Below are 25,525 nucleotides of genomic sequence, written 5' to 3'. Positions count from 1 at the left end.
GCTTTCTTATTCCACTTATTACTATTATTATTTGGGGGACAAGGTCTCACTCTGTCACCCAGGCAGTGGCGTGATCATAGCTCACTGCAGCCTCAAACTCCTAGGCTTAAGTGATCCTTCTGCCTCCCAAAGTGCTGGGATTACAGATGTGAGCCACTGCCACCCAGCCATTGTTGTTTCATTTGTAGAGCATGGTGGAGTCAATTTAGCATAATTTTAAGGGTCCTAGGATTTTTCAGAATGGAAAAGAGTGTTGGCTTCAATTTAAAGTCACCAGCTGCATTAGCCCCTAATCAGAGAGTCAGCTCGTCCTTTGAAGCCCTGCATTGACTTCTCTCTAGCTATGAAAGTCCTAGATGGCATCTTTTTCCAACAGAAAGCTGTTTCTTCTACATTGAAAATCTTTTGTTTAGTGTAACCACCTACATCCATGATCTCAGCTAGATCTTCTGTATAACTTGCTGCAGCGTCTCCATCAGCACTTGCTACTTCACCTTGCACCTTTATGTGATGAAGATGGCTTCTTTCCTTCAGCCTCCTGAGTCAACCTCTGCTGGCTCCAGGCTTTGCTTCTGCAACTTCCTTCTCTAGCTTTTCCATCACAGAATTGAAGGGAGTGAGGTCCTTGCTCTGGATTAGGCTTTGGCTTCAGGGAATGTGGTGGCTGGTTTGATCTTCTAGCCAGACCACTTCTCCACATCAGCAATGCCAGGGGATCTGACAAGGTTCTACACCCACCCATCAGTGTCACTCAGCTTTGCTGGGCTATGTGGGTGACTTCCCCACCCCTAGCCCACACACATGGGTTTTTTTTTTTTTCTATGGAAGAAAAGACCACCCAATGAGAAAAGCACAGGTTACCTACTCAGAGCTTGCTATAGCAGGGGAGGCAGCCATTATCACCTGCATTTGGCAGAGACAAAGATAAGCAGAGGAGTGGGGAAGCTTCATGGTAGGAAAACGGGGAGGCTCAGGTGTGCCCTGGCTAGAGGCCTGTATTAGTCAAGGTTCTCCAGAGAGACAGAACTAATAGGATATATACATATATATATGAAAGGGAGTTCATTAGGGAGTATTGACTCACACGATCACAAGGTGACATCCCACAGTAGTCTGTCTGCAAGCTGAGAAGCAAGGAAGCCAGTCCAAGTCGCAAAACCTCAAAAGTAGGGAAGCCAACAGTACAGCCTTCAGTCTGTGGCTGAAGGCCCGAGAGCCCCTGGCAAACCACTGATGTAAGTCCAAGAGTCTAAAAGCTGAAGAACTTGGAGTCTGATGTTCAGGGGCAGGAAGCATCCAGCATGGGAGAAAGATGAAGGCCGGAAGACTCAGCAAGTCTGCTCATTGCACTTTCTTCTGCTTGCTTTATTCTAGCCTCTCTGGGAGCTGATTAGATGGTGCCCACCCAGATTGAGGGTGGGTCTGCCTCTCCCAGTCCGCTGGCTCAAATGTTAATCTCCTTTGGCAACACTATCACAGACACACCCAGGAACACTGCTTTGCATCCTTCAATCCAATTGTGTTGACATTCAGTATTAATCATCACAAGGCCTTTGGCTGGGGGAGCTGGAGGTGGCTTATTAGAATGGGGGCTCTTATGGCCATTTTGGATTGGACCTAAGTTAGAAGCAGAGACTAAAATTAGAAAAAAAGTTATTAATCAAGTCTTGGCCACTTGGGGCTAACTGTTACAGAAGTCATTATTTGCCTTCTGGGATTGTCCATAGAGCTGGCAGGGGCATCGTACATGGCTGACTTATTCACAGCAGGCTGGCCCCAAGCTGGTGCCTGTAGATGATGGGTGAGCGTCTGGGACTGGTGACTGTAGAAGATGGGTGGTCTTCCTAGGTTAGTGACTGTGGATAATGGGTGGGTTTCCTGGATTGGAGACTGTAGATGACAGGTAGACTTACTGGGCTGGCGATTGTAGATGATGGGTGGGCATCCCAAGCTGGTGATTGTAGATGATGGATGGGCTTCATAGGCTGGTGCCTGTAGATGAAAGGTGGGCTTCCCAGGCTGGTGATTGTAGATGATGGGTGAACTTCCCAGGCTGGAGACTGTAAATGATGGGTGGGCTTTCCCAAGCTTGTGACTGTAGATGATGGGTGGGCTTCATTGACTGGTGACTTTGGATGACTGGTGGGCTTCCTGGGATGGTGACTGTAGATGATGGGTAGGCTTCCCCGGCTGGTGACTGTGGGTGGTAAGTCAGCTTCCCGGGCTGGCGACTGTGGATATTGGGTGGGCTTCCTGGGCTGCTGAGTGAGGATGATGGGTGGGCTTCCCAGGCTGGAGAGTGTACGTGGTGGGTGGGCTTTTCGGGCTGGTGACTGTAGATAATGGGAGGTCTTCTTCAGCTAGTGACAGTAGATGATGGGTGGGCTTCCTAGGCTGAAGACTGTAGATGATGGGTGCACTTCATAAGATGGTGACTGTAGATGATGGGTGGGCCTTCTGGGCTGGTGACTATAGATGATGTGTGGGCTGGTAATGATAGATAATGGATAGGCTTTTTGGACTAGTTACTGTGGATGACGCGTGGTCTTCCTAGGCTCGTGGCTATTGATGATGGGTGTGCTTCTTGAGCTGGTGACTGTGGATGATGGGTGGGCACCTGGGCTGGTGGTTTGATGATGGGTGCACTTAGGCTGTGGACTGTAGATGATGGGTGAGCTTCATAGGCTGGTGAATGTAGATGGTGGATATGCTTCCCAAGCTGGTTACTGTGGATGATGGGTGGGCTTGCTAGGCTGGTAACTATAGATCATGGGTTGGCTTCTTGGGCTGGTGACTGTAGATAATTGGTTTGCTTCTTGGGCTGGTGACTTTGGATGATGGATGGGCTTCCTGGGCTGGTGACCATAGATGATGTGTGGGCTTCCAGGGCTGTTGACTGTGGATGATGTGTGGGCTTTTCAGGTTGGAGACTATGGATGATGGGTGGTCTTTTTCGGCTGTAATGTGTATAGGATGGGTAAGCTTCAGGAGCTGGTGCCTGTAGATGATTGGTGACCTTCTGGGGCTGGTGACTGTGGATGATTGGTGGGCTTTCCAGGCTGGTGACTGTGATGATGTGTGGGCTTCCAAGGCTGGTGACTATGGGTGATGGGTGGTCTTCTTCAGCTAGTGACTGTAGATGATTAGTGAGCATCTAGAAGTGGTGCCTGTAGATGATGGTTGGGCTTCTGGGGCTGATGACTGTGGATCATGGGTGGACTTTTTGGGCTGGTGACTGTAATTGATGGGTGGCCTTCCCAGGCTGGTGACTGTGGATAATGGTTGTGCTTCAGGGCTGGTCACTGTAGACAATGGTTGGGATTCCTGGGCTGGAGACATTAGATCATGGGTGGTCTTCCCTGACTGGTGCATGTGAATGATTGGTGGGCTTCATGGGCTGGTGACTGTAGATGACGGGTGGGCTTCCCGAGCTGGGAACTGGATGATAGGTGGGCTTCCAAGGCTGGTGACTGTAGATTATGGGTGTGCTTCATAGGCTGGTGACTGTAGATATTGGGTGGGCTTACTGGGCTGGTGATTGTGAATGATGGGTGGGCTTCCTTGGCTGGTGACTGTAGGTAATCTGTGGGCTTCTCAGGCTGGTAACTGTGAGTGATTGGTGAGCTTCCCAAGCTGGTGACTGTACATGATGGGTGGGCTTCTCAAGCTGGTGACTGTAGATGATGAGTGGGCTTTTCGGGCTGTTGATTGTATGTGATGGATGGGCTTTCTAGGTTGGAGACTCTAGATGATGGGTGCACTTCATAGGCTGGTTATTGTCGATGATGGATGGGCTCCTTGGGCTGGTGACTGTGGGTGATAGATGGGCTTTTCGGCCTGGCAACTGTGGATTATGGTTGAGCTTCTCAAGCTAGTGACTGTGGATGATGGGTGTGCTTCCTAGTCTGGCAACCATAGATGATGGGTGTGCTTCATAGGCTGGTGACTGTAGATTATGGGTGGGCTTCCCAGGCTGGTGACTGTAGATTATGGGTGGACTTCCCAGGCTGGTGACTGTAGATGACGGGTGGACTTCTTAGGCTGGTGACTGTGGATAATGTGTGGGCTTCCTGGGCTGGTGACTGCAGAAGATGGGTTGGCTTTCTGGGCTGGCACCTGTGGATGATGGATGGGCTTTCTGGGCTGGTGCCTGTGGGTTATTGGTGGGCTTTTCAGGCTGGTAACTGTAGATCATGGGTGGTCTTCCCAGGCTAGTGACTTTGTAAGATGGGTGGGCTTCCCGGCTTACTGACTGTAGATGATTGGTGGGCTTCCCGGCTGGTGACTGTGGATGATGGGTGGGCTTTCTGGGCTGGTGACTGTGGATGATGATGGGTTTTGTGTGCTGGATGCTGCAGGTCATGGAATTCTGTTTTTACATCTGGGCTGGACATTGTATATTCAGCCTCTTACTCCCTTAAGTGTTGCATTGAGGCCCAGGAGCTTCTCTACCCTCAGGGATGGGCAGGGTGGCCCAGTGGCTCATTGCTTTGGCTCTGATGTCCACCTGCCTTACTAACTGACTTTGTTGAGTTGGAGACTTCTTTTGCCTAGAATAAAAATAGCTATCAACCATTTTCCAGGTACCTGGCCTGGAAGCTCTAGTGGTGCAGTTTTCTGTTTCATCCTGGCAATTGTGGAAGGGACCATCACACCCCTCCATCACACCCCTTGATCACACCCCTCCATCACACCCCTCCATCACACTCCTCCATCACACCCCTCCATCACACCCCTCCATCACAACCCTTCACATTCCTCCGTCACACCCCTCCGTCACACCTCTGCATCATACCTCTCCGCCACACCCCTCCACACCCCTCCATCACACTCCTCCATCACACCCCTCCATCACACCTCATCACACCCCTCCATCACACCCCTCCTTTACACCCCTCTATGACTCCCCTCCATCACACCCCTCCATCACACCTCTCCATCATACCTCTCCATCACACCCTGCCACACCCCTCCACACCCCTCCATCACACGCCTCCATCACAACCCTCCATCACACACCTCCATCACAACCCTCGATCACACCCCTGGATCACACCCCTCCATCACATCCCTCCATCACACCCCTCCATCACATCCCTCCATCACACCCCTCCATCACACCCCTCCATCACACTCCTCCATCACATCTATCACACCCCTCCATGACTCCATCACACCCTTCCATCACACCCCTCCATCACACCCGTCCATCACACTTCCATCACACCCCTCCATGACTCCCTCCATCACACCCCTCCATCACAACCCTCCACATTCCTCCATCACACCTCTCCATCATACCTCTCCATCACACCCCGCCACACTCCTCCACACCCCTCCATCACACTCCTCCATCACACCCCTCCATCATACCCCTCCTTTACACCCCTCCATGACTCCCCTCCATCACACCCCTCCATCACATCTCTTCGTACCTCTCCATCACACCCTGCCACACCCTTCTACACCCCTCCATCACACACCTCCATCATACCCTTCCTTTACACCCCTCCATGACTCCCCTCCATCACACCCCTCCATCACACTTATCACACCCCTCCATGACTCCCCTCCATCACACCCCTCAAGCACAACCCTCCACATTCCTCCCTCACACCCCACCCCTCCCTCACACCCCACCACACCCTCCATCACACCTCTCCTTTACACCCCTCCATGCCCCTCCATCACATCCCTCCATCACATCCCTCCATTACACCCTTCCACACCCCTCCATCACACCCCTCCATCACACCCCACCACACCCCTCCACACCCCTCCATCATACTCCTGTATCACACCCCTCCATCACACCCGTCCTTTACACCCCTCCATCACACCCCTCCATCACATTCCTCCATCACACACTGCCACACCCCTCCACACCCCTCCATCATATTCCTCCATTATACCCCTCCATCACATCCCTCCTTTACACCCTTCCACACCCCTCCATCATACTCCTCCATCACACCCCTCCATCATACTCCTCCATCATACCCCTCCATCACATCCCTCCTTTACACCCTTCCACACCCCTCCATCATACTCCTCCATCACACCCCTCCATCATACTCCTCATCACACCCCTCCATCATACCCCTCTTTTACACCCCTCCACACCCCTCCATCATATCCCTCCATCACACCCCTCCATTACACCCTTCCACATCCCTCCATCACACCCCTCTACACCCCTCCATCACACCCCTTCATCACATCCTTCCATCACACCCCTCCTTCACACCCCTTTACATGTGGAGAGAAGGAGACAGGCCTGGCGCGCTGTAAGCTCGGAAAAATGCCTGCTGTGCTTTCGTATGATGACTGTTGTTCTCCTGTGGTCCTTGCCCCATCCGTGTAGGACTTTGTTGTGCACTCATGAATGTGGTTTCCAAGATGATGCAGAGTCGACACCTGCATCTTGCTCTTCTCACCTTGTCTGTGATGCAGTGGCACTAAGTAGCAGGAACCTGCAATCACAGGACATGTCCACATGCTCACCAGTGCAAGAGAAGGAAGGAGAGGAAGGAGAGGCGTTCCTGGAGAGGCATTCCTTGCCTGCCCTTGCTGGTGCCCTCTTCGGGTCTGATCTCTTTTGGGGTTGGAAGCCCCGGGGTTCAACCTCACCAGGAGCAAAGCTCGTAAATACGGCATCAGCCCCCAGTCCTGGGAATTCAGTTGTGGGCCGGGGGCTGACAAAAAGAGCAGAATGTGTGTAGGCAGCTCCCTCGGGGCCACCCTTCCTGACTCTGGAGGCTGGCAGGCAGGGGCAGCGCCTCCTCCAAACAGCCCCAGGTGCAGTCTGAGCACCTCCTGAGTGCTGTAAGAGACTTGGCTTTCTAGGTGCTGTAGGAAATGCCACTGTAGACTTCAGAGGAACACTTTCTTTCATTTTATAACCTCCTTGGTATAAACATTGTGATATTATTGCAGAGTATTTGGAAGTGGAGGAGAAATGCCCATGACTGCATAACTCTGAACAGTCCTGACTGCATTTGTGAGCTGGGCCCTGGGTGGTTCTGAATAGTCCTTGCTCCGTCTGTGAGCTGTGCCCCAGTTGGTTCCTGCATTTCCGTTTTCTCACGGAGCAGGCAGCCTGGCTCTATATTCCATCTTAGCCAGACACCAAAGCCATTCCAGTTTTCTTGGTAGGGATGGTTCCTTCTGCCCGTGTCCTGCTGATGAAAGGAAGAGGGATCCCAGAAGGGAAGGAACTGAAGGGATGCAGGAAGGTGCTGTGTGCCCCAGGGGATGTGCGTGCTTCTGGAGCTGAGGCTGGGATGGCAGAGGGAGGGGTGAATCTGGCTCACTCCCACGACCAGCCTGGGTGCTGCAGTCTCTGGGGGCTGAGTGACCTCCAGGGTGGCCATCAGTCTTCAGGGCCTCCCAACAGCAGGGGGTGGTGGCTTTAGGCCTGGGGACAGGCAGTTAGGTAAGAAGAAGAGGAGGAGGAGGAGGGCCCAGGAGAGGAATTGAATCCAGAAGGAAGCTGCCAGCCTAGAATCCGGAAGCCTGGGATGCTCTCCGGTCCTCCAGCACTTCATCAAATATGGATGCTTTTCAAAATATAACAGACAATTGTCAATAACAACAACAAAAATAGTCAACTTTTCCCCCTTTGGTTTTATTAATCTGAGGCCATATTTAGGCAAATCCAATCTATTCCTGTGTCTAAACTTGTCTCTAATTTACATGTGTGTTGTACATGCATGTTAATTTTTTTCTTTCACTTTAAGAAAAAGTATGATCTAAAAATGTATTTTTTCCCTAAAGAGTCATGGGAAGAATCAATTTATCACAAATAATTTTAGCGATAGAATTTCTAATAAAAATAGGATTTTTCTTGAATTTTTACTAAATAAAAACTTGAATAATTAGCTACTGCAATGTATAGAGTTACATCTTCAAGAAAGAACATTGTAGTGTGTCTTACATGCTGGGAAGTTTTCCATATTGCTCGAAGAAATGAAAAGAAGGGATACGAAGTTGAGATAAAAAGTGATTTATGCCAAAGTTCTCATGTGTGGATCATAGTTCAGTCTTCATTAACTGCTCACTAATTTATTGCAAAATAAGGTAATTAATTCAGTGTTGAAAATATAATTCCTTATAAACTAAAAGAAAATATTTGTTTAAGGAATGCATAATAAGTACACACACATACACACATACATACGTTGTTTTCCTTCTTTCTGTTATAGAACACTTAAAAAACTTTTTAAAAAGTAGAATAAAATGATGAACCTCTCGGATTCAAACATTTTCAATATTTTGCCAATCTTGTACCAACTATTCCCCTGCTGGTTTTTTCTAAAATACATCAAATCCCAAACATCTTGTCGTTTGACTTACAGATGACTTGGTCTGCATCTTTCACAGATCGGGCATTTTCCCCACGTAACCACAACACATACGACTATCCTTCGCTCCTAACTAAAGTAAGAAGACTTCCTTTACCTCTATAGCATCAAATACAAGTTCATATCCAAGTTTCCCTAATTATCCAGAGATGTGTTTTTACCGTTGGTTTGTTTGAATTAGGAGCCAAACAAGTTCGCGTTTCCGATGGTGGAGCCTGTTTCAGCCTCTGTCCTCCCTTCTGTGGCCCCACTGGCTGGTTGTAGTGTCTGGGTCATTGGCTGCAGTGCCCCCTACCCTGGATTTGCGTGTCCTTGTGGTGTTGTTTAACATGCTCCTCTACCCTTGAATTTCCTGTCAATTGCAGTTAAGACGAGGGTACTGCCAGCTTCACAGGTGTGCAATCTCATGGGGCCTTGTACTTAGAAGGGCTCTGTGCTGGGCTTAATGCTCGGCCAGGTCTGCCCTGAATCTTGATACCTTTACCTTTGAACTTGTGTTTTGGAAGCACTGCACAGCAGGAGCAGGAGCACAGGAGATTTGCACAATGTGCACGTCTGCCAGTCCTTGCCTCTCCATTCACATGCGGCACAGTGAGCACAGATTTCCAGTGATCCTAGGATGCACCGGAGACCAGCAGGACTCGAAGCCAGGAACAGGTCACTGTGTGTGTTTGCCACTGAGTCTGTGGGAAAGCCACGCTTTCCACGAGTCCACTTCAAATGCAGAAAGAAGACAGTGGCCTTGTGAATAACACCAACAACCAAGGACCCTATTGTACTTTTTCTTACTCATTGTACTTTCCTGTACTAGCCAAGCACTTACACTGAAAACAATGCGTGGATGGAAAGAAGACAGGAAAAGCCACAGTTCCTTCTTTCAGTTCTTCCATATTCACCAGTAAGCTGAAGGCAGTGTCAAGAAGACAGAAGCGCGGCCAGTATCAAGAGTGAAATCAAAACCCTTGATTTAGTTTTGCACAGCATTTCCACTGTTCGGGTAAAAATTAAATATACATACATGTGTGAGCTACAAAATAGGAATCGTGTAATCTCTGTGTTTCTGCATGGGTATCTAATGCTCTTATATTTGTATTTAAAACTGACATTGCACAATATAAAATGAACGGTAAAATTCAGCTAAAACATAAAAATTGAAATTTTCTTTATGTAGGATGACCTTAAGTAGCAAATAACAATGATAAATTATTAGAGAGAACAGAGGAAAAGGAAAAGTTTTGTTTTTTAACACTGTTAAGAGCAGTTTTCCCTGTTTTGTGAACAAGGGACTGTGTGTTTTCATTTTATAGTTTCTCCCCTAACCTATCACTTTTGAAGTTGCTGCCCTGGCTTCAAACCTATGAGTAAAGTGTGGAGTAAAGCCCCACCTACACCTGCACAGAGCTTGGGCTCCCCTCCTCACTCATATGCTCTGTGGTCACTGTCCTCTTCGTCTCTAGGTTCCAGCAGACCAGGAGCACAGATGGGTCAGCCTACTCAGTTCTCCACTGGGCTCCCTGTTCTCAGCATGGTCTGTGCGTGGAGAAGACTCCTAAGTGCCTTGGAATAGGTAAGTGAGTTGGGGCAGAGGCCTGGCAGGCATCCTGGAGAGGGAGGATGTGACGTGGACTGGGTCAGTGATGGATGGTGGGGATAAGGAAGAGAGGGTGAAGGCAAGATTCTTCTCTACAGGGCACTGAAAGCCAGTGCCCGGCTAAGATAGATGTGGGGGTGAAGGAGAGACTGGGAAACTGGGTTCTGGGTTTCTGGTTTGGGCGACTGGGTGGATGAGGTGTCTTTACCTGAGCTGCTTCCTGAAGAAGGGGTCAGGGTTGTGGGAAGAGACTTCGTGTTCCACTTGGGACCTGCTAAATTTGAGGTGCCTCAGGATCATGCCTATAGCCATATTCATCATGGAAGAGGGCTCCTGATTTGGGAGTTGGTGGCTCATATATTTCAGCCATAAAAAGATACGACATTATCAAAAGAGAGCCATGCTGGGAGAAGAGGCGAGGGCCAAGGAGAGAATGTCAGTGAGGGAGAAAAGGAGACTCCATAGAGAAGGTGAGAAGGGACAGCCACAGAGACCGAGGAATGCAGGACGGGGCATTGGCAGTAGAAGCTGGTGTGGGGGCTGTTGACAGAGCAACAAGGCAGAGAACAAGAGGAGCCAAGTCCTGAAATGGCCCAATGGGACAAGGAAGAGGACCCAGGCTGGAGAGCTGTGGAGGAGGCAGAGGAGACAGATCTTACTGACAGATCCGGTGTTGGGGACTGATGAGAGGGAGATCCAGAGGAGGTGGCAGGAAACTTGCAAGGCTCTCATCTTGGGGAGGAGGTGGAAGCAGAGGACGGGAGGCAGGGAGAAGGAATGAGGCTGGGATGATGGAGCTGAGGATGGGAGATAGGGAGAAGGAATGAGGCTGGGATGATGCAGGTGAAGACGGGAGGCAGGGAGAAGGAATGAGGCTGGGATGATGGAGCTGAGGATGGGAGGCAGGGAGAAGGAATGAGGCTGGGATGATGGAGCTGAGGACGGGAGGCAGGGAGAAGGAATGAGGCTGAGATGATGGAGCTGAGGACGGGAGGCAGGGAGAAGGAATGAGGCTGGGATGATGGAGCTGAGGACAGGAGGCAGGGAGAAGGAATGAGGCTGGGATGATGGAGCTGAGGACGGGAGGCAGGGAGAAGGAATGAGGCTGGGATGATGGAGCTGAGGATGGGAGGCAGGGAGAAGGAATGAGGCTGGGATGGAGCTGAGGACGGGAGGCAGGGAGGAATGAGATTGGGATGATGGAGTTGAGGATGGGAGGCAGGGAGGGGGAATGAGGCTGGGATGGAGCTGAGGACGGGAGGCAGAGAGAAGGAATGAGGCTGGGATGGAGCTAAGGACGGGAGGCAGGGAGAAGGAATGAGGCTGGGATGGAGCTGAGGACGGGAGGCAGGGAGAAGGAATGAGGCTGGGATGGAGCTGAGGACGGGAGGCAGGGAGAAGGAATGAGGCTGGGATGATGGAGCTGAGGATGGGAGGCAGGGAGAAGGAATGAGGCTGGGATGATGGAGCTGAGGACGGGAGGCAGGGAGAAGGAATGAGGCTGGGATGGAGCTGAGGACGGGAAGCAGGGAGGAATGAGATTGGGATGATGGAGCTGAGGATGGGAGGCAAGGAGAGGGAATGAGGCTGGGATGGAGCTGAGGACGGGAAGCAGGGAGGAATGAGATTGGAATGATGGAGCTGAGGACGGGAGGCAGGGAGAAGGAATGAGGCTGGGATGGAGCTGAGGACGGGAGGCAGAGAGAAGGAATGAGGCTGGGATGGAGCTGAGGACGGGAGGCAGGGAGAAGGAATGAGGCTGGGATGGAGCTGAGGACGGGAGGCAGGGAGAAGGAATGAGGCTGGGATGGAGCTGAGGACGGGAGGCAGAGAGAAGGAATGAGGCTGGGATGGAGCTGAGGACGGGAGGCAGGGAGGAATGAGATTGGGATGATGGAGCTGAGGATGGGAGGCAGGGAGAGGGAATGAGGCTAGGATAGAACTGAGGACGGGAGGCAGGGAGAAGGAGTGAGGCTGGGATGGTGGAGCTCAGGACCACCTGACTTTATCTAGGCACCTTCCCTGCCGTGCTTCCCACCCCCACTGCGTGGTTTGAATGATGTGTGTCCCCTCAAAATTCGTGTTGAAACAACCCCCAATGCAGCAGTGTTAAGAAGTGGGGCCTTTAGGAGGTGATCAGGTCCTCATGAATGGATTAGTGCCTATGGAAGGGCTTGAGTGGGGCACTTCCACCCCTTCCATCTCTTCTGCCACGTGGAGACACAGCAGTTCTCCCCTCTGGAGGACGCAGCCATAAGGCTGCAGAGAGCAGCCCTCACCAGACACCAGACCTACCGTAATCTTGGACTTCCTGCCTCCAGAACTGTGAAAAATAACGTTCTATTTTTTTTCTATAATCTATCTAGCCTGTAGTATTTTGTTACAGCAACACAGATGGACTAAGACACATCCCAACAGCCACGTTCATGGCAGGGCTGCCGTATTGGCACAGACTCCTCCCCCAGTCTCTCTGATTGGCTCAGAGGTGGGCACATGGTCCATGCTGGACCAATCAGAGCCCTTCTGTGCACATACTTCTGGTCCTCTCTGCAGATCATGATCCAGTTCTCTACTATGCTCTGTGCTGTGCGCCCTGAGCTGCTGCTGGCCTGATTGAGCCGCATCAGCCCACCCCCTGCCCTGGCTTCCTTTTGGGTTTGCCTGGTGGGGAATCTCAGCAGGGGATCAGAGGGGCAGAGAGTACTGCCAGGGCAGGGTACTTACTCCTGGCTTCATCCCAGCTAGTTTCCTTTTGCTGGCTACAACCCCCAGTGAGGGTCCCGGCTCCCCAAGGCAGCCTCTCCACGTAGGCGTTCATGGCCAGGCTCTTTGCCCTCGCTCCTTCAGGTGAGGGGGGCTAACAGCTTCACTGTTGCTGGCCTCAAGAAATGATGCTGTCCCCTGTGGTTTCCTTGCCCCCTGCCTACACATTTGTAGATAGTCTCTTTACCAATTCCTCCTGGGATAAACCTGACTCAGCTGTGCCAACTGGTTTCTGCCAGAACCATGGTCTCCCCCTTGGCATTGGAAACAAAGCTGAGAAAGAGAAGTCATGTTTTGCGTGTGTGGTGGAACTAAAGACCTGTCCACTGTGTGGCATAGGTGGGCTGTGGGTGAAGCGGATGAAGGCGATACAGAGCAAGGATGTGGCCTGAAACCGAGAGCGGCATTCTCCCTTCCCTGCTTTCATCCGTTCCTGGTGTGCGTCCCAGCCCTGGTACGTAAGGCTGTCCCAGAATCCCCTGTGTAAATTCACTTTTCTGTTAAATGATTCCAGATCATTCGGTTCTGTGCAACCAAAAGCCCTCACCCATACATCATCAAACAGCATTAAAGCTTCAGGCGACTTCGGTATGTTTTTAAAACAAAAACATAAGAATTTTTTTCTTCCTTCTAGCTACCAACTTACTCACAAACCCAACACTCTATAAAATGTTGATTTCAGGTACTGTTAGAGAAAGGTGGTCATTAGCAGAACTGAGCAGGGATGACTCAGGCAATGCACCCTGGGCACTGGAGAAGCATCATCCTGTGAAGGAATCCAGACATTCGCAGAGTTTACAGAGAGAAAAATCGATGACGGGACTACAGCCATGCTGTCACGTATCTGAGCCACAGCAATTTTAGCAGAATTTCTAGAGACCATCTAGAAATTCTCCCTGCTTATCCTTTCACTCACCTGACCATCTGACATCCATCCTGGGCCACTAGGTCCTGCTGGTGTCTGAACTGGTCCAGCCTTGTTTGGAAGGCATTGATGCTTAGTGCTGGAGCACACAGGAAGGACTGTGAATGAGAAAACTATAGTCATGCATTACTTAATGACAAGAATGTGTTCTGCAAAATGCATTGCTAGGCAATTTCATAATTATACAAACATCATAGAGTGTGCATGCAGCTCCCCTAGATGGTATAGCCTATTACACACTGAGGCTGCATGCTGGATGGAGCCTATTGCTCCTAAGCTGCAGACCTGTACAGCATGTGACTGTACTGAATACTGCAGGCAACTGTGACACAATGCTAAGTATTTGTGTATCTAAACATATCTCAACACAGAAAAGGTGTAGTAAAAATGTAATATTATAATCTTATATGGAACTGCCACCGTATATGTGGTTCTTGTTGCCTAAGATGCCATCCTGCCGCACAGGACTGTACTCCTGTGGGTCAGCGTTACTCTGAAATGTCTGTGTCTTAACCTGTAGCATTCAACCTGGACAGTGAAGAACTTAGTACAAAATATGGTACACGTAATTTTGTCCTGGCCAAACTTTGTTTTTCAGGTACACAGAGGCTATTGAAAATGTTGAATAATAACTGAAGTTATGCTTCCTGTGGAGATGGTACTAAGAAATGCTGTATTCCAACACTAATATTTGTGTATCATTGCAAGGGGGTCCTGGACCCTAAGCCAAGGACCCTGTTTTGATCAGTTTCTTCATGTGAGGGCTGACTGTGGGGCCACACATTGTGATGGATCAGGAATATCTTTTTTTTTTTCTTTTGAGACGGAGTTTCACTCATTCAGGCTGGAGTGCAATGGCGGGATCTCGACTCACGGCAACCTCCGCCTCCCGGATTCAAGCAATTCTCCTGCCTCAGTCTCCCTAGTAGCTGGGATTACAGGCACCCACCACCACGCCCGGTTAATTTTTGTATTTTTAGTAGAGATAGGGTTTCACCACGTTGGCCAGGCCAATCTCAAACTCCTGACCTCAGGTGATCCACCTGCCTTGGCCTGCCAAAGTGCTGGGATTACAGGCATGAGCCACCATGCCTGGCCAGGAACTCTACTAAAAATACAAAAAATTAGTCAGGCGTGGTGGTGGGCGCCTGTGGTCCCAGCTACTTGGGAGGCTGAGGCAGGAGAATGGCGTGAACCCGGGAGGTGGAGCGTGCAGTGAGCCGAAATCGCACCACTGCACTCCAGCCTGGGTGACAGAACGAGACTCCGTCTCAAAAAAAAGAAAAAAAAATTGAGTATTTATCTTATAAGCACAAGCAAACATGTGCGACTGCTTTTTTAAAATGTTAAATGAGAACTCAGCAAAACTTCTCCACTCGGAGGTGTTCCAGATCAACTCTGGAGTCTAAAAGCTCTGACCTAGAGAGACACCTTAAGTCAACAGAGACCGTAGGCATTGCAGTGGGCTGCAGAGGAGGCCAGGTGTCCTAAACAAACACATTTGCCAAGCCACCTCTTTGCTTGTGAGCACCAGGAGCAAGAGAGGAGCAGAGATACCCCAAAGTTCTGCTATGGCTTCATCCCTCTGCTTTATTTAAATGCAGTGGGGTTCAGCATGGCTGTTAAACACTAGGTGATTTTAGAAGTAATGCAACATCCACCAATATTCCTCCAAATCAGAGCTGTGATCCTGCTCGCCCACTGTCTGTATTTCAGCTGCCCAGGTGTCAGCTTATCATCTTTTTCCACAGCCTTGTCATCATTCTCAATGAATTCCAGCATCTCCTTTTTACCACGATTCACTGAAATCACAAGGCTCATGCTAATTCTCAGTGTCAAATCCTCCATCTTCCACAGAAGTGCCCCTTTCTTCCATTCTTCTTATGCAAATATAACATTCTCTTCCAGTTCATTTTTCTAACAGTAACATTTGTTTAATTCACAAATTAATTCTTGTAGACATGGCTGTTGAATGACCCCAGTTGGAAGTGACTTGTCTTGCTTTATGTCCTAAGACCATCTTTTTGGCCTCTGTCCATCTGAAGACAGCTGCATCAGGCCTTTCCTTTCGTATTCCAAATGGGAAGCTGCGGCCCCACTCTCTCCAGACCGTCTGTGCCGCCCGCTCCCTGTCGGCTAGCACATTGGAGAGGGCAGCCAGGCCCAGGGCAGCTGTGACTGCAGCCGTCTTGCCCTCCCATCTGCTTCAGCAGAGCCCATGCTGGCTTGGAACACAGGACGGACAGCTTCTCTTGGACCGTGGTTCCTGCCCCTGACCTTGAGATGTCACTGTCAGCAAATCCCCAAAGGCTCAGGCCGACGACTCCTATTAGGATTCCATCTGCTCATGCTTTAATGTTTTTGACCTGGGAGAGATGAAGTCTTGTTTTTCCTGTGTCCACTCTGGGGACATCAGTGGGGAGCTGGCCCCAGCCCAAGCCTGTGTTCTCCAGTGCTATTATTTGCAAGTTAATATAATGATTTGAGCCAAAATAAACTCAAGACAGGCTGCAGAAATTCTGCAAGTTATCTAAGCAAGTGTGTGCAGTGCATCTGATCAAGCCCTTACTGAGAAGGGTGGGTGCCCAAATCCTGCCATTTCCCACTCCTGCTTGTGGGAAGGAGCCCTTATGGGTCACTGTGGGGACAGAGTGGGACCGGGGGATTTCTGCCACGGGCTGCTAATGCCATGAGAGTTAGGGGCTCTGATTGTCCTGCCAGAGTCCACTGGAGAAAGCTACACTTCCAGTGTTTGAGGGGCAGGATTCTGACCCTAAGGAAGGTGAGACAAGGCAGGAGTCAGGGTTGGGATCCTTCCAGCAGGCGTTCAGGGCCAGGCAGACCCATCCAGTGTGAGGCCAGGTCAGACATTCGTGGGATTCCATCCATCCAGTGGGTGGGTGAATGGGCTCACTTTTAAATGGGTGTCCAGTGAAGCCAGGATCATCCGGCCTTTGGGTGAGATGGAGCCGGGCATGTTTTGATCTTTGCTTGGGTTATCAGAATTCCAGAGCCAAATTCCAGCTAATGCTTAGCACCTGATGGGTTTTATTGTTTGCTACCCAGGCTAATCTCATGTTTCAACGGTTACTTTCCATTCTCCTCTGTTTCATTGTAGGAATCTTGATAAGCTTTTTAAATTTTTTTCAGACATAAGTTATTTTCCCATTGATGTGTTGCTGCGCTCATTAGGCTAACTCTTTTTGTTGTTTTTTTTTTGAGTCAGAGTTTCACTATTGTCTCCCAGGCTGGAGTGCAGTGGTGTGATCTTGGCTCACTGCAACCTCTGCCTTCTGGGTTCAAGCTATTCTTCTGCCTCAGCCTCTTGAGTAGCTGGGATTACAGGCATGTGTCACCACACCCAGTTCATTTTGTATTTTTAGTAGAGATGGGGTTTCACCGCGTTGGTCAGGCTAGTCTCGAACTCCTGATCTCAGGTGATCTGCCCGCCTCAGCCTCCCAAAGTGCTGGGATTACAGGTGTGAGGGCTCTTTTTGTATGTTTTATTTAAGTGTCCAACTCAATGGTTCTTAACACATTCAGAGATAAATGCAACTGTCTTTGTCTTTTTGTGCTGCTGTAACAAAGTACCACAGGCTGGATAATTTATAATGGACAGAACTTCACCAGCTCACCGTTCTGGAGGCTTGATGTCTGGTGAGGGCCCCAGTCTGTGCTTCCAGGATGGTGCCTTGAACACTGCGTCTTCCAGAGGAGAGAAACACTGTTCCTCACATGGCAGAAGAGTGAAAGAGCCAGGAGAGAACTCACTTCTGAAATACCTTTTATTAGGGCATTAAACTCACCCATGAGGGGACATGCTTGTGGCCTAATCACCTCTTAAAGTTCCCACCACCCAAACCATTACATTGGCAGTTAACTTTCAACATGAATTGTGGAGCAGACAAACATTCAAAGCATAGCAGCAACCACCACCCATTTCTAGAAAATTGTATCAACTCAAAAAGAAATCCTATGCCCTTTAGTATCGACCTCACTATTTTCCCCTCCCCTCACTAAGCAACTGCTAATCTACTTATGGATATTTCTTTGGGAGTGGATTTTTTTTCGCTTAGCATGATGTTTTCAAGGTTCACCCGTGTCGTGTTAGTACTTCTTTCGTTTCCGTGGCCAAACAGCACTCCATTGTATGGGTATATCACATTTTGTTTATTCATTTATCAGCTGAGAGGCATTGCTCTTTCCATCTTTTGGCTGTTGTAAATAATGCTGCTATGAACATTAATATATGAGTTTCTGCATGGACATGTTCTCATTTCTCTGGGGTATTTATCTAGGAGTGACATTGCTGTGTCATATGGTAATTCTCTGTTTAAGTGTTTGACGAAGTGTCGTGCTGTATTCTAAAGTGGCAGCACCATTGTCCATTTCCACCAGCAATTGTAAAGATTCCAGTCTCTCCACATCCTTGCCAACACTTGCCATCCTTTATAAATCCTTTTTATTTCTGTAAGATCAGTAGTAATATGTCTCCTTTATATTTCTGATTATAGTAGTTTGAGTCTCTTCTCTTTCTCTCTCTCTCTATATATATCTTTTTAGTCAGTCTAGCTAAAAGTTTGTAATTTTTGCTGATTTTTGCAAGGAAACTGGTTTTGGTTTCACTGATTTTTTTTCTATTATTTTTAAATTTTATATTTCACTAAATCCCAATCTAGTCTGTATTATTTCCCTCCCATTGCTTCCATAGGTTTTGTATGTACTTTTTCCAGTGCCTTAAGATGTTAGAAAAATTTGAGATATTACTACTTTTTAAATACAGTCACAGTCATAAATTTCTAAGTACTGTTTTAACTGTTTGAAGCCCATTAGTTTTGATATGTTGTGTCTTCATTTTCATTTATCTCAAAGTATTTTTATAATTTACCTTTTGATTTCTTCTTCTACCCTTTAGTTGTTTAAAAGTGTTTTATTTAATTACTACATATTTGCAAGTTTCACAAGTTTTCTCTCCATTCTTGACTTCAATTCCATCAGGATCACAGAATATACTATTATTTCCATGCTTTAAGACTCATTGAGATTTGTTTATGGCCTAGCATATACTCTCTCCTAAAAAGTGGTCCACGTGCACTCAAGAAGAATGTATGGTCTACTGTTGTTGGGTGTGGTGTTATATTAAAGTCTGCTAGTTCTAGTTGGTTTATTGTGCCATTTAAATCTATTTCCTTGTTTATCTTCTACCTAGCTGTTATATCTATTGTTGGAAATGAGGATACTAAAATATCCAACTATTATTGTTGAATTGTCTATTTGCCCTTCATTCCTGTCAGTTTTTGCTTTGTGTATTTTAGTGGTATAGTGTTAGGTGCATATATGTGTATAATTGTTGTACCTTCTTAATGGATTGAGCCTTTTATTGTTACTATTCATCCCTAGAAACACTATTGTTTTAAAGTCTATTTTGTCTGATATTAGTATAGCCACTCTAAACTTTCTTGTGGTGCTGTTTGCATAATATGTCTTTTTCCATCCTTTTCCTTTCAATCTATATCCTTGACCTAAAGTCTGCCCTATGTGGACAGCATATCATTGCTAGATCTCTTTTTTTCTTTTTGTAATCATCTGACCATCTCTGCCTTTTGAATGAGTTGTTTAATCCATTCAAATTTACTGTTGTAATGAATATGGTTGGATTTATGTCTACCATTTTAATTTTTGTTTTGTATATTTTATGTATTTTTTGTTCTTCATTTTCTCTGTACTGCTTTCTTTTTCATATATATGTGACTATTTTCATATATATGTGACTTTCTCTATATATATGTGGCTTTTTCTAATGTAACATTTACATTTTTAATCTTTTTTTCTATAGTTTTAAATGTTGTTTTCTTAGTGGTTGCCATAAGTCTTACCATATACATCTTATCAGAATCACCTTTAAATTTACAGTAGCTTAATTCCAATTAGATGTAGAAACATTTCTCTCTCTCTGTCTTTTTCTTTTTAAGACAGGGTCTCACTCTGTCACCCAGGCTGGAGTTTAGTAGGTTAATCGTGGCTCACTGCAGCCTTGACCTTCTGAGCTCAAGCAATCCTCCCACATCAGCCTACCAGGTAGCTGGGACTACAGGTGTGTGCCATCATGCCCAGCTAATTTTTGTATTTTTTGTGGAGATTGTTTTTTGCCATGTTGCCCAGGCTGGTTGTGAACTCCTGGGCTCAAGCGATTACCTGCCTCAGCCTCCCAAAGTGCTGGGATTATAGGTGAGAGCCACCGTGCTTGGCCAGAACACTACTCATATATATTATATTTCTCCTTTTTTGTGGTATTATTTTCATGCAGATTACATCTATAAATGTTACTAACCCAACAGTATGCATTGTTGTTATTATCTTATACAATTTTATGTTTCTTAATAAAGCTGAGAGGTAAGGAGGGCAAGTATGTATTTATAGCTTTTGTTATATTAACTTCTATTTACTATTTCTGGTACTCTTCATCTGTTCCTATGGATTCAAGTTATTCTCTGGAGTAATTTCTTTAGCCCAATACAGGTTTGTTCCCACCCACCTCTTTTGTCCTGTTATTGACAAGTATATTACATTTCCATATGTTATGCACCCCAAAATACATTATATACATAGCATTTTATACAATAGCTCTTTTGTTTTTTAAAGAAAGTTATCAGGAAGAATATACAATTACCTTTTAAATCATTTAAGATAAGAAAGGAGAAGTAGCACGCATTTTACTGTCTTTTATAGTTGCATAATTGTATTTACTGGTGCTTTTTTTTAAAATGTGAATTTGAATTACCAACTAGGGTCACTTGCTTCTAGCCTGAAGAACTTTCTTTAGTATTTCTTGGGTATGCTACCAATAAATTCCTCCAGTTTTACTCATTTTGGAATGTCCTTATTTCATTTTAATTTTTGAAAGATAGCTTTGCTGCATATATAATTTCTGGGTGACAGTTTATTTCCTTGAGAATTTTAAATATATCATCCCATCACCTTCAGTCCTCCATTGTTTCTGATGAGAAGTCAGCTGTTAATCTTATTGTGGTTCTTTTGTAAGTGATAAGTGGCTTTTCTTTTGTTGCTTTTTCAAGATTGTCTTATTTTCTTTGACTTTCAGCATTTTTACTATGATGTGTTCATTTGTGGATCTCTTTGTGTTTCTTTTACTTGCAGTTTGTTGAGCTTTTGGATGTGTGGATTGATGTTTGTCAATATATTTGGGATTTTTTTGTTATTATTTCTTTGAATATTTTTTCTGTTCCTCTCTTTCTCTGTCTCTCCTTCCCCTATCTCTTCCCCACCCCCAGTTTCTGTTACTCTAATTATGCATATGTTGGTGCACCTAATGGTCTTATACATTCCTCTGAGGATCTGTTTGTTTTACTTCATTCTTTTTTCTCTTTGATCTTCATATTGCATAATCTCAATAGATCTATCTTCTTCAAATTTGTGATTTTTTTTCTTCTCCCAGTTTAAATCTACTGTTTAGACCCTCTACTGAATTTTTTAATATCAATTTTTGTACTTTTCAGAATTTCCACTTGGCTCTTTTATTAAAAAAAATTCTATCTATTGATATTCTCTCTCTAATGCAACATTGTTCTTATACCTTTATTTTCTTTTTGCTCATCACCAACCTGGGAGCTAGCCCAGGCTAGGCCAGGTGCATGTGTAATAACCAAGTGGAGTAATGTATACTCCCCAGATCTTGGTAACTTAGCATGTAGTGTAATATTTGCAGGCACACAGTCTACTGCTGGTCCAGCTGAGGCTCCCAGGCTCTGTCCCCACATGGAAGCTCCTCATGGCAGGGGCCTGGCCACTGCAGGCTGTGGCTCCTCCACTCCTTCCTTTGGAGAGTCTTTTCCCATCACTGTGGGAAGAGACAGCTGGAGGGAGAGCTGCAGCTCCTCGGTGCTTTCTCCCCACTCCTTTCCATGGCCCCGTGGCCAGGGTTAGCAGCCAGCAGCGCAGTCTGCAGAGGCTGATGTGGAGGGGCTCAGTCTCCATGTGCCTGAGGGAAGGAACTGGACACTTGGAGCACTGTCTGCATCCACTGCACTGACACTGGGCACCACCATGGTAGGCCCCCAAGTCTGGACACAGCCTTCTTGAATCCCCCTCTTTCCATGTAATAATGAAGCGAGGCTATTCATGCTGAATTCTCCCTGCTCAGGACAGTGCCTCTCTCCTGGTGACTGCCAGCAGGGCAGAGGGTGGTGTCTGTTCTATTGTGGGGAAATACTTTTGCTTAGCATTGCAGTGGGAGTGGGTTTTTACAGCCTGGTGGGGCAGCTGGTGGGCGATCATCCTAGAAATCTTATTGTAAAATCATCTTCACGCCAGCACCATCTCCCCGCTCAGCCCTGATGACTGCACAAGGGGCTTTCCTCACCTCCAGCATGTGCTGCTGTGAACCCGCCTGGTCCTCAGTGTGGCTGCCACCCTCAGTGGGGTTGGGGTCCTGGGTTGGGGCTGTGTGTCCAGCTCTGGGGAGGCTCACTAAGCGGGGATGGACTCCCAGGCAAACAGCTTGCCCTGGCAAATTGGACAGTAAATGTGACTGGGTACAGGGTGTCCATCCTACTTCAGATGCCCCCAATCCAGGGCTGCTGACCAGGGAGGAACTGGACTATCAGGGAACAGGCACAGTGGCAGGAGCCCCTCTGTCAGTTGCCACACCCTGCTGGCCCCACAATCCATGGAGCACCAAGCCTCTGCTGGTCCTCCGGGCTCTGTCCTACCCAGGTCCTGAGCCTCTTTGTTCCTGGCTGCATACAGAGGGGCATTGCCAGGAAGCCCTGGGATGCCTGAGAGGCAGGTTTGTGTGCCATATGGAGGGTGCAGCAGTGTCAGGCCTGTCATGCGTCTGTCATACATGTGTGTTACTCATGGAGTCACAGAGCTGGGGAGGAGGACCCTAGAGTTCTTCTTGTCTATCTGCCCCTTCTGCAGCTGAGGATACTGAGGCTCAGCACAGGGACGTGCACCTCAGAGTGACTCAGGTGAGAGGACGTTGATCTCGGGTACCGGGCATGTTGGCGGGTTCCAGGCATCACCAGCAGCACCTGCTCCTCAGGTAAGGCCCCAGCCTGAGAGCGGAATTGACCTCCCCCAATCCCACCAGCACTTGGTGGGTCTCCTGCCAGCCCTTGTCACAATCTGCTCATCCACTGGTCCTCCACAGAGTATGAGAAATAGAGCTTGGCTCAATGCCGTCTTGCCTGGACCTTATAGGACCCAGTGGACCAGACTGGAGATTGTGGGCTCCCAGGATAGCAGCACCACCTCCCACCCTCTTCCAATTGACCCCAAGCTCTTGTTTAAATCCTTCAGGAGACAGGAAGCTCTCTGCCTGCAAGTCTTAACAGTTCACATGCTGGAAAACGCTGATTAAAACCCTCTACTCAGCTGTTCTCCAACACTCAGACCCCAGCCCACAGCCCCTCTTTGGAATGTCAGCACATAGTGCCTGGACCAGGGCAGGCTCCCGGAAATAGTGGTTGAATGATGCACCCAGAAAAACCATCGTAGTCTGTGGTCATGCCCAGCTCTCAGCTCCCTGCAGTTCCTTAGCCTTCCTTCCTGGATGCGTCCCTGCAGGACGGGCCCTTAAGAAGGAGCCCACAGGTGCACACCTGCCACCTTGACTCTGAAGATGGTCCTGAAGTCGCCATCAGATGGAGCACCTGTTGGAGTCTGAAACGTTTCCCACTCATCCCTATGCTTTGGGTCAACAGTGACTTTAGCACTGACTCAGTAAAGAAGAGGGTGGCCTGTTCCTGCGCCAAATAGGGATCCAAAGTCTCACAGATTTCATTTTTTTCCAGTAACCAAATATCTCACACATGGAGACAAGTGCAGAAGTAGATGTCACTCACCTGTGCCCACCACCAGGAACTAACCAGACTCGCAGTTCAGGGAGTACTCTGGCCACCCCTGTGCCATGAGGCTTCGAGGCTTTCCTAGGCAGTGGTGGGGTGACCTCCAAGTGCAGGTGCCCACAGCTGGGCAGTGTCCCCGTCCCCTGCTCTGGCTGTCTTGGGACATAGGGATCTGGCCTGAGGGAGCCTCGTGTGTTTCTCCACTTCCTTGGTGCGGGACCTTCGGAAAAAACAAGGCTGAGCACCTGCCTCTGTGCCAGCTGCTGCTGTTCCTTTTGTTTTTGGTTGTTTTTGTTTGTTTGCTGTGGCTTGCCTGGCTGTTTAGGGAGACTATTGGCATTCGCTCCAGGAAATCCTCTCTGGAATGGAAGTACTTATTCACGCAGGCAGCTGGATCGAGGGAAGCATAGTTTCCAGCAACTCTGCTTGGTTATGATTAATGGAGATAAATCTGCCCAAGAGAAGCTAAATTTAGCCAAAAGTTGAGCCCCCTGCTTCCGCACTCCGCCCTCAGGCGCAGGCAGAGTGTGTGTGTTTCTGTTGGCCAGAGCCCAGATAACATCGAGAGGTGGAAAACAATCCCCAGAAATCTGAAAAATGTAGAACAAGGAAAGAAAATGTTCAGTCCACCAAAACAAACAGAGATACAATCTCACCCCCCTTGGTCTTTGTACCACTGGGTTTAGGGGAAAAGAAAACAAGAGACTGAATTAGAGAGATATGCATTAAAAACACAAAAAGATTGAAGACAGGAACAGAGTGCTCCCGCACAGGGTCATGGGGCTTGAGAGACCCCGGACCCTCAAGGGCAAGGCTCTGGTGGGGCAGGGCAGTGAGCAGGAGGGAGGCCGCCTTCCCCAGGGTCCACGCCAGGTGTCCCTCAGCCCTGGCTTCCCTCCCTCCATGCGTTGCGTGCTCACCTTTTTCTCTCCCCAACCCTGCTGTTTCGATAATCTTCAGGCTTTGAGAGTGAATTCATTACTCCTGTCATTTATCCCACAAAGATGCACTGTGCTGGGCACAGGCAGGGCCTGAGCCTGCAAAGAGGAATAAGATTGTCCCTGATCCCCAGGACTCGAGATTGCTGGGAGGGCGGCCCAGATGGAGGTGGGAGAGCTGGAGGTGGCGTCTGGGCTGCCCTCCGGGTCTCCAAGCAGGTTCTGGGGTTGCAGGGCTCTGTGAGCTAGGGGAACCCTGCTGGCACGCTGCTCATTAAGATCATGCTTCTGGTGGCTTTTGTGTCTGGTTGGAATGCTGGGGGGCAGGCACTGGGGAAGCATTAGAGCCCACGATTTGGGCCCTTGTTTTGATTTCGGGTAGTACACCCTTAGGAAACACTTTGGGAGCCGCAAGCACCCTACAGATGAAGTATTTTATTATTTTTAATAACTGATCATGAATTCAGGGACCATGAACCATCCGCCTGAAGAGTCAGTATTGCAGAAAGTTTGAAGCATTGAACTCACGTTCCGGGAGTGCTGGGTCACTGTGATGGGCTCTGGGGAGTGACCGGTGAGCAGCAGAGGGGCACAGTGAGAGGTGATGAGTTCCTGAAGGTCCCTCTCCCCAGTGGCACTTGGGGGCTCTTGGTGGGTGCTCCAGTAGGGCCCTGGGGGGACACGCTAATGTCCCCTTGCTGGTGGGGTGGAAATTGTCCCTTCAGGGTGTGCAGGGCAGATGCATCCCTCTCTTAATAAATTGTGATGTGGCAAAGCTCCAGTGTGAGGCACTGAGGGGTGTTGACTTCTAGGAGGATTTGTGTTTGGAGAATTCAGAGCTAGGCCTGAAAAAATGTGCTGTCACTCTAAGACATTGCACCTATGCCAGGAGTTGCAGCTCCCTGAGATCTGGTGTCTGACCCAGCAGGTCACCTAACCCCCAGGGGACCACAGGCTGGGGGTGCAGGAGCAGCAGGGGCCCCCAGCTCATGGCTGCACTCCTGGAAATCAGTGCATGGGGTGGGGGGGGCTGCTCTTCTCTTGTGTTTATCACATCACAGCTGCCTTTAAAATAG

The 25,525-nt window shown here is 48.3% G+C and overlaps 1 protein-coding gene across 2 annotated transcripts in view; it reads left to right on the top strand.

Annotated features, from left to right (window-relative positions):
- NDUFA10 (NADH:ubiquinone oxidoreductase subunit A10) overlaps positions 1-16,168 on the top strand; it is a 140,848-nt gene extending 124,680 nt beyond the window's left edge. The window contains exons 10-12 of one of the 2 annotated variants that reach the window (XR_010135868.1): positions 9,821-9,930; positions 13,057-13,305; positions 13,400-16,168. Coding sequence is in view for 1 of the 2 variants with exons in the window: in XM_054548728.2 (XP_054404703.1) it covers positions 9,821-9,916 (96 nt within the window). In the remaining variant the exon portion in view is untranslated. Of the gene's footprint in view, positions 1-9,820; positions 9,931-13,056; positions 13,311-13,399 lie in introns of those variants that run through there. The other variant, XM_054548728.2, reaches the window with a different exon arrangement.
- Positions 16,169-25,525: the final 9,357 nt, after the last annotated feature.

This window comes from Pongo abelii, chromosome 11 (assembly GCF_028885655.2).
Source record: "Pongo abelii isolate AG06213 chromosome 11, NHGRI_mPonAbe1-v2.0_pri, whole genome shotgun sequence".
Classification (NCBI taxonomy): Eukaryota; Metazoa; Chordata; class Mammalia; order Primates; family Hominidae; genus Pongo; species Pongo abelii.
The sequence above is the reverse complement of the archived record's forward strand: the minus strand, read 5'-3'. Positions and strand labels throughout refer to the sequence as shown.